The sequence below is a fragment of the Mya arenaria genome, chromosome 1 (assembly GCF_026914265.1).
Source record: "Mya arenaria isolate MELC-2E11 chromosome 1, ASM2691426v1".
In the NCBI taxonomy this organism is placed as follows: domain Eukaryota; kingdom Metazoa; phylum Mollusca; class Bivalvia; order Myida; family Myidae; genus Mya; species Mya arenaria.
The window spans coordinates 34035372-34045636 of NC_069122.1; the positions used below are offsets into that span (position 1 = coordinate 34035372).

Genomic DNA, 10265 nt, shown 5'->3' on the forward strand with positions numbered 1-10265 from the left:
AAATCCAAATTAACGAGGTATTTTTAAACGACATTCTTTTGAACGCTGTAGCTGTCTAAATTAAACTGAACAATTATCAGTTGTCATTACTCTCTCTCTCTCTCCCTACATGGAACTGATTAATAACCAGATGTCATGTGGTGCTGAAAAATATTAGGTTATATTTCAAAATAACATAATGAGGTATCGAACAAATTCTGGTGATGCGATTATGGAGATTCGAAGAATGCCGTTAAAAGCACTCCATAACCAACTCGCTGACAGTGTAAATATTCATTAGGCGTGATAAAAATGTGTAGTTTTATCAATAGATGATAGGATAACCGCCTAGGAACGGCCAATAAAAGCACGTGAAAAGAGTACCCCCCCCCCCCCCGCTAGAATCTTCCAAGTTTACTTTTAATTACAGTCATGGAGAATTAAATGGAAAAATACACCCAATGTGCACCATTTCGGCCTATAAATTGTTAAAACTTCGTGTGGAAGTATCCCAAACCCCTCTGCCAACTCCTTAAACCATATGAAGTTCGGTTCTGGTGGAGGGACACAGGATAAAAGGTAACGCCCCTAAGTTACGCACCCTCTAACGTTAAATCCTGGACCCGACCCTGTATTTCATGTTTGCTTGTATGTTTCGTCTCTGAGTATTGTGCTGTGTAATCCCTTCGTTTTTTATATGGTTGGCACTTGGTTTCTGGACTATGCGTCACAAAAAGGTTCTAGTAAGATTCAATTTAAGCTACTGCAGAACTGGTAATATGTTAGTTAATATAGACGCGTTTCTCCCACCTCAGAGAAGTAGATCCAATAATTTAACCATGCTAGAAATTCTTATCTTGCCCACGGGCGAAGATAAAATGACCGTATGGAACTCCTTTTTAATGGTCACCACATTGTAATTACCTCCCTTGTTGAAGACTGTCGTGTGTAGCATCATGGAAACCTTGTCTTGTGGCAATATTTAGAACGCTAATTTATTATTTCTCGCTTCAAGTGTCACCATCAAACAGATTTTGCGCACCTTTCAAGAAATAATGATTCACTCTCATTACAACTATTTTAAGACCGATTTGACTAATAACATAATCGGAATCACTACGCGCATATCCATGACGACCACGAATTACCGCATATCCATAAGCAATTCATTTTTTACTAAGCACAAAAGAATTCCAGCAAAAAATACATTTTTACTTTATTTTGTTTAACTGAGGTGGGAGAAAAGCATTTACCATAGCGCTCGTGTAAGATAGGTTTATCCCGACCCTCACGCAGGGTGTTTTGTGGAAACTCGGTAAATCTCGTTTCCGCAAAACACCCTACGCTCGGGACGGAATGAAACTATCTTACGCTCTCGGCCATGGAAGATACTTATAATCTCTACCTGTAGCTACCTGCACGTGAGCCTGTTCTTTTAGTCGCGTCACAGTTAGAAGTAAACGTTGAAGTTGGGAAATTTCCTTAATGTGTACATTAAGCCTCCCTTCTTGTGATCGTTTTATGCTCGTACATATGCATCAAGAACAGTAAGAAGAAGTTTGAAATGGATATAAATGACTTAGGGAACAATGGAAAAGGGGTCTAAGGTCCTTAACTCTGCTTTGGGCATGGATCCCTCATATTAAAACAGATCTCCGGTTACTTTTCAGGATCGGATGTTTACTGTTTGTGATTTTTGGTTTTAATGTTCTATGTCTTTGGCGTTTACCCAGTGCCATTAAATCGGGTTTATGTTTAAACTTGTTTTAAGCTTGTTTCTGTAGTTTTTCGCATAAATATTGGCAATTAACAGCTTTAAGAACCCATGAACAATTTAAACAGACGTACACTCATCCGATCTAGTAGCTTTTCGCATACTCTCTGTTCATGTTATATTACGTACGTAAATTTGCGAAAAATTCGCGTCGTTGACAATGTAACTTTAAGCAGATTTTTTTTTCTTCGCAAAGGTAAATCATGTTGATTCTCTAGGTAGACAAGGTATGAAGAACTATCCCAGATCTTTATAATGCAATTTAACATGGTCGTTAATCAATGGTTTGTTTTGTCGTAATGAGTCCCCGGTCGACCGTTTTTCTTTTCATTTTATAAACACACAAGTATAATCAATGTCTATTTTTGTATTTGCTGCGGGGAATCCATTCATTAATTGATTGATAATTTGTAGCTATATCGCCTCTTTTAACAATGTTTATACAGCACTTTGGCCTTAATTATTATTTTCATCATCAACATTTCATGTCAATACAAAATTTCTTGTTAGGACAAAATCTTGGTAAATTCTGAACATATCATCTGCATAGGATATTTAAATTATGACTTACTGAAAAGAGAAAAATGTAAACCTCTTCATAACATTCGTGATAACTTTAGTCTGGAAAATATTATCTCTGAACCTTCATGTTTTATGAAAAATTGCAGGCCCACACTTATTGATGTCATCCTTACCAATGCAAAGTATTTCATGTGTAAAACTGTCAACTTGCGGCCTTATAGCGACTGTCAAAATAAATATTGGGCTCACAAACACCTATTGAAACAAGTCATTGACGAGCATGTCCCAGTAAAATAGAAAACCCAAAAAAGAAATCAACCACCTTATATGAACTATAGGTACCGTAAATTTATTTAAAATGCTCTTCAGGCAAGAAACACCAATAACAGAAATCAGAACATGACCAACTGATTAAACTACACTAAGTTCAGAAATCTTGAAACCAAGGTCAAAAGAGAATGTATAGCTGTTTGTGCCCATGAACGGTGTAGTGGAGGACCCAAATCGAAAGACGTTTGGCCGACAATTAAACCTTTTCTCTCACAGAAATCTACAAATAAATCGGATAACCCAAAAATACTCAAAAACAACATAGGAAAATTGGTTTCTGATCAAAAGCTGGTGGCGACTAAAATTAACTCATTTTATATCAATATAGCCGAATTTATTGGATTATTTGGAACTCAGCTTAAAGATAAACAGCCTAGTTTTGACAAAATTTTGAAAACTGCCAAATATCATCTGACTTTCACTTCAACCCGGTCACTGATAAAGATATTGGAAAATATATGGACAGGTTAAATCCCAAAATAGCAACTGATATATATATATCTGATTCCGCCTAAAATTATCATTGCTGGCAAAGATACTTTAAAAGTTCCCATCCGAAACATTTCCAATGAAATTATAAGCCAAGGATCGTTTCCAAATAGTCTTAAGCTAGCATAAGTTACCCCTATTTTCAAAAAGATAACCCCTTTATTGAAAAGAATTATAGACCAGTCAGTATTTTGCCATCAATGTCCAAATTATATGAAAGGGTTATGAGTGAGCAACTGATTAGTCATTTTGATAAAAAAAAACTTTCCTGGCAGCTTTCAGAACAGCATTTGGATGTCAAACTTCCCTGTTAAGGCTGGTTGAATACTGGAAAAAAGCCCTTGATTAGAACAAATATGTAGGTGCAGTTCTAATGGACCTCTGAAAAGCATTCGACTGCCTGCCGCATCAACTCATATTATAAAAGCTTAATGCAGGGTGTCTCAGCATGTAAACTTATGCGCAGCTATCTTACAAAAAGAAAGCAACGTGTCAAACTTGGTCAAATTATCAGTGAGTGGGAGTCCATCCTGAAAGGCGTACCACAAGGATCAATATTTTGGCCTTAGTATTCAACATCTTCCTTAACGACATCGTGTACTTTATCAATAATGCAGCTTTGTCTAAGTATGCAGATGGCAATACTCTTTTTGTGTGTGATTAAAATCCTGATGTTGTTAAGACCAATTTTGAAGAAGAAAGTAACATTTCGATAAACTGGTTTACTTCCAATCAAATGCAGGCTAACCCTGACAAATTTCAAGCAATTTCAGTTGGCTCAACGTATTTTAAAGGAATAAAACAATTTAATATACTAAATCACAACATTGTTTGTGAAGAGCAAGTGAAACTTTTAGGCGTTGAGGTAGATAGCTTATTAAATTTTACTACTACTGTCCTGTTGTTTGGCATTTTTTAGCAAGACCAACACAGAAAAAATGGAAAAGATTCAATACAGAGCTGTGAAAATTGTTCATAAAATAATTACACCTCAACTTACGAAAATCTTCATCATATAGTTCAATTGCCAACATTACATTTGAGCAGGGTAAGATACATTGATTGCTATTGAAACTTACAAATGTCTGTACAGTCTCACCAGAATATGTTCAAAACTTTGTAGTTTTTAAAATATGCATTTTTAAAAACTGTGTAGATGTTCCATTAGAAAGAACAACTAAATATGGGAAGAACTCTTTCCGCTTTGAGGCCAGTCAGGTATGGAACAGTCTCCCAAAGGAAATAAGGTGCTCCCAAACCTACCTGGAATTTAGAAGGCTGATCCGCACCTGGACAAGTCCCTCTTGTAAATGCTCTATGTGCAAATAATACTTTATTGCTTTAAAAAATTAGAAGAAATTTAGAATTATGAGAGGTTTCACTGAATATCTTTTATCCTTTGTCTTAACGGAAAAGGAGTTTTATTTTCAGGGAGATGGCTTACAACCAGTGAACAAGATATGGCATTTAAATACCAAAAGGATTTCAGCGGACATTTTGAATAAACATAACAAATTATCAAATTATTTAACATCAGCTAATATATATTTATGACTGTTTCAATTTTTATAACATCTGTCGAACACATACAACTAATGGTGTTTTTCTTTTGGCAAGTATTTTGTTTAGGTGTTACGACTTTACATTTTCAATTAACATTTTTGCACATTGGTAGGTGTACTATCAAAATTACATGATAAATATAATACCTCCTCTAGCAATATTTTCCAAAGATTTTTCCTATCAAGCTAGATTAATTATAAGTTTTTTACCAACTACACATCAATGTACAACGCTGTTATTTCCTGTATATTTTGCTGCTTACAAATTTGCTATTTCAATGTATACGATTAACCTTAGTTAACCGAGTTATACTCTTGAAAGAACCAACCATTTTACTGTGGTATGTCAATTAGCGGAACCGTGTGCGTGAGGATTAACCTTACAGCTGGGAAAACTTGTTGATATTATCACTGTTTTCAATGCTCTAATCCAATTTACTATTTGTAATTGTATGCATGAATATGATAACGAACAGCTTTTGTAAATACTTGCTCCAAAAGATGCACTATTACTCCCAAAATCAGATTTAACACATTTAATGCAATTGTTTTAATATACCATAAAGGATGAACAAATGTCGAAAACAATTATGCTCGTGAAGGATACCGAGTTTAATTTGAAAGAAATATGCAGAAAACACGGTATTGCTACCTTATGAGAAGAAAGTAGATCGCAGTAAATATTTAAGCATTCACCAATCATTTAATATTTTTGCGTTTTCATCTATTAACTACACGGTTATAAATTTGTTATCAGTAATTAAGATTGTCCATAAATTCATTATTTGGTAAGTAGTTGAAGGTTAATCACTCAAATTTTGTGTTTGTTATGCATGTATTGGTTTTGAATAAGAGTGTCACTTAAACATATATTCTTTTATTTCCAGGTCACAAGCTCATTGTTATTTTTTTATATGTGTTGTATGTTTGTTATTCATGTCGGCTGAAAATAGCTCATTGAGCTAATGTTTCTTGTTAAACACCTACTCGACTTTAAATAAAGAAAATGGTCATCAATATCGTACAAAAAATCACAATGGGCCCGAGCCAACACTTCGTTTCCAAAAATGAAAAAGAATCAAACATCAACATAGATCTGCAATAAAAAATGTGTGTGTGGAGAGTGGTAGGTGCATGAAATTTTACATTCGAATAAAGATGATTTTCATGAATAGATTCCAGAAATACGCCAAACGCACCATTTGCACCTAAAATAAAAAAACACCTGTGAGTATTTCACCCGGACCCCCTAGCAAATAAAGGCCTATATATTAAAACAGTCTAAGATACGCCCCTTAATAAAATTATATATAGTAATCTGTTTTACTAAAATATTTTTTCGCTACAAATATAAGCTGCATTATATAGACATATATAGCCTGGGCATAAAATCCTGAGAATAATCGTTAAGTTTATAGGAATTCCTGAGTATGAGAACGCAATTATTAGTCACGGTATTGTAATACATTTCTAAAAAATAGAAACTCAAAAAAAAACTGAGAAGAGTATAGGTCAGCACCTTGTTTGAAGAAAAATCAATCAACTAGTAACTACTTTCAGGTGAGTTATGTCGACGGCAGTTGAAATTTACTGATTTTGGATGAACTATCAAACCCTACTGATAAAAAAAAATCGAAGGGCAACCAAAACAAAATTATATTAAAGAATTTACCACAATTAATAATACTGTTTCAATATTTCAAAAGGATGAATAAATGTCGAAAACAATGAAGGATACCACGTTGAATTTGAAAGAAATACACAATACGGTGTGTCTTCCTTATAAAACTATAGTGTTTTGTATGTTAGCTGGTTTAGGTAAACAACTAACTCCAGTTAGAAGACAACATTTTATTAGTTCTTAACAGCATGGATGCTACAAGCAGAGTGCATACATGTATGAATGGTCAAGTGTATTCTGAGCAGAGAGACTGCTATTGGCTAGTGGGCGATACACCTTTACTACAGTGGGTTGGGCTTATCAGTAATTGGCAGCTAGTCCAATTATGTAACATCTCTCTTTCTTTGAAGTAGGGTTCTCACAGTCAGTACTGGAGTTCACAGCTTGTAGTAATTTGCTAAGTTCCTATGTCAATAAATGCACAGCTTGACTTATCCATTTTATGACTGCATAGTTTATATTACATGTCTTGTGGTTTTCTGCTAATGTAAGAACACTCTCTATTATATCTAAAATCTAACAAGAATTAAACATATAAACATGAAAAAGTAGTTCCTGAAAACATTATTTACATAGTCAATACAGCATGTATTTACAATGAAAGTTTCTGAGGCATTTTGACATTCCGACCCGATCTCGTTGTATAATAAACTCTATCATCAGATGTCTGACAATGGCTATCTGAAATGGTCTGTGCTTGTGAGTTGACAGGTATTTCAACTGAAGGGGAATTAAATGTTTCCTCTGATACTTGTGGCTGTACTGTATTACCTAGAGAAGATGACTTTTCTGTAGCAGGACAAGGTATTGGGCTAGGATTTAGATCAGAGGTGGATGGATTTGACTGATAAGATTGACCATTGGTGGGAAAAGGTTTCTCATTAGTTTTTAAAAGATGTTGCCTGTTTCTTCTGTATAATCCTTCGTTCTCTGTTTTGACAACATATGACCTATTGTTAACCCTTTTTTCTACTACAGCAGGTAACCAACGTTTTCCTTGCCTTACCCTTACACTTTCACCTATTTCAAGAGATCTGAGTGGCTTAGCAGACTGGTCATGATAAAACTTTGACTTTTGTTTGGAAATATGCATTTTGTCTTTAACAGTCTGCATATCATGTACTCGTGGCTTAAGTTGTTTGTCTACTAATGGCAGTGTTGACCTTAACTGTCTGCTCATTAAGAGCTGTGCAGGGGATTGACCACATTGTAATGGGGCATTGCGATACTCTAACAGTGCTAGGTATGGGTCATTTCCTGCCTGTTTTGTTTTTGTGAACAGAGACTTAATTGTCTTGACGGTAATTTCAGCAAGTCCATTACCCGAGGAGTGACCTGGGGAAGATGTTATGTGTTTGAAATCGTACTGTTCTGCAAATTTGTTGAACTCTAAAGAGTCATAGCATGGTCCATTATCAGATCGTAAAACTTCTGGGATGCCGTGACGGCTGAAGTAACCTTTCAATTTATCAATCACTGTGACTGACCTTGAGTTTGGGAGCATGCTAACCTCAAAATATCTGCTGTATGCATCTACCAGCAAGACATAATCAGAATTGTTCCAGTGGAACAGATCTGTGGCACAGATTTGCCATGGTCTATCGGGCACTTTGCTAGGTTGCAGGGGTTCCTTTTGATTTGAACACCTGTGTTCTAGGCAAATTGGGCAATTTAGCACTAGTGATTTTATCTCTGAAGACATATTTGGCCAAAACAGAACCTCGCGTGCGCGTTGTGTGCATTTCTCTACACCAAAGTGACCTTCATGAATCTTTTCCAACATTAAGGGTCTGATTTCCTTGGGAATAAGGATTTTGTTTCCTTTCAGTATAATGCCATCAACTACTGACAATTCATCCCTAAAGTTCCAAAATTCAAGAAGCGTGCTGGGGCATTGTGGTCTGTCATTTGACCATCCTTCAAGAATAACCTTTGCAAGTAATTGCATTTGAGAATCTGACTCTGTGGCAGTCCTTATCAGCTCCATTTTCTGATCACTTACAGGTAAATTTGACATGACAGCGTGTACATGCACGTCTAAACCTTCTGCAATTTCTGGGTATGTGTCAGGTAAATATTTGCGAGACAGCGTGTCTGCTAGAGGAATTTGTTTACCTGGGACAAATATCAATTCTACATCGTATTTCTGCAACTGTAACAGCAAACGTTGCAAACGTGGGGGTGCACAATGCAAGCCTTTTTTCCAAATTGCCAACAGTGGTTTATGTTCGCTCTGACATTTGATTCGTTTACCATATACGTACTGGTGAAACCTTTTGCAACCAAAGAAAATGGCATATAGCTCTTTCGTTATCTGAGCATAGTTAACCTCTGTTTTAGTGAGAGATTTCGAAGCAAAACTGACTGGTTTCTCATCTTGCATGAGAACTGCAGCAAGGCCATATTTGGAAGCATCAACCTGTAGAGTTATTTCCTTTTTGGGGTCAAAGTAAGCTAATACAGGACCTGGACTCTGAGTTATGACATTTTTGACTTTCTGAAATGCTTCCTGTTGGGGCATATCCCATACAAATTCTACATCCTTAGAAAGTAGTTGCCTTAAGGGCAGTGTGATTTCAGAGAGTTTGGGTGCAAACCTTTGAAGGTATGTGACCATTCCCAAAACAGTTTGTAGTTCTGATTTTGAATTTGGTGGTGGCATGTCCTGTATGGCCTTGACTTTTGCAGGATCCATTTTTAGTCCCTCAGAGCTGAGAATGTGACCAAAGAAGGGGATTTCGCTCTTGCCTATATCGGTCTTATCTGCATTAAGTTTTATACCCATTTCACGACATCTCGTCATGAGCATGTCAAAATTGCGGTCGTGATCTGCATGATCCTTACCAAAAACGACAATATCGTCAACAATTGTCCTAACACCTGGCAAATTTTCAAGACAATGGTCCATTTTTTCTTGGAACAAATCATTTGCGTTATTCAGGCCAAATGGTAACCGCAAGAAACGATACCTGCCAAAGGGGCTGTTGAATGTTGTCAGGTATGAAGCCTTTTCTGTGAGCTTAATTGACCAATAACCACTGCGAGCATCAAGCTTTGAGAAAATGGTTGCATTTGACAACTCTGGCAATATGTCATCAAGCGTCTTGTTTGGATAGTGTGGTCTTTTGATTGCTTCATTGAGGTCTTTTGGATCTAAGCATATCCTTAAAGAACCGTTTGCTTTTTCTACAGTGACCAAACTGTTTACCCAGTCTGTAGGTTCAGTGACTTTGCAAGTGACATTTAGATGTTCCATGCGATCAAGTTCTACCTTGAGTTTGTCTTTAATTGCGACAGGGACTTTGCGAGGTGGGTGAACTACAGGTAAGACGTTTTCATGCAAGTGAATTTCACATTCACCTGGCAACTGACCAATACCTTCGAAAACGTCTGCGTATTTCGAGAGGACTTTATCCTTTGTGAGAGGTGTGTGATTTACATTATCTTTGCTTGGGGTACTAGAATTCATTGCAAGTACAAGATTTATCAGATTCATTCTCAAACATGTCTGTAAGCCTAATATGGGGCTTGAACCTGATTTAACTATGTAAAACTCTTCATTGTAAGTTTGACCATTGTACTTACAAGGTATGGTTATGTAACCTTCCACGCATAGTGGTTTGCCATCATAAGCAGTGAGGCGTTTCTGAGCTTGTCGTAATGGACCCTTTAAGCTTAGTTTCAAGTACAGTGACTTTGGGAGGACATTAACTTGCGCACCTGTGTCAATTTTCATGTCTATTATGGATGTGCCTACTTTTACTTTGGCAAATGCTTGGTTTGACAATGAGTCATGTTCAGTGCTATTTACAAAGAAATCATTCTGAGAGTAACAATCGAGATCAGTTCTTATATCAAAATTGTTTACCTCATTGACCTTCTTGCTGTCATTGTCCTTCTTGCGACACATTTTTGCGAAGTGATTCAG

General features: G+C 36.3%; 1 protein-coding gene across 1 annotated transcript; it reads right to left on the reverse strand.

Annotated features, from left to right (window-relative positions):
- Positions 1-119: 119 nt before the first annotated feature.
- Positions 120-10247, reverse strand: LOC128226652 (uncharacterized protein K02A2.6-like). Its single transcript, XM_052936621.1, has 2 exons — positions 7344-10247; positions 120-143 (listed from the first exon to the last, which is right to left on the reverse strand). The coding sequence occupies exons 1-2, from the start codon at positions 10245-10247 to the stop codon at positions 120-122; spliced, it is 2928 nt and encodes a 975-aa protein (XP_052792581.1).
- Between the last annotated feature and the right edge of the window lie 18 nt (positions 10248-10265).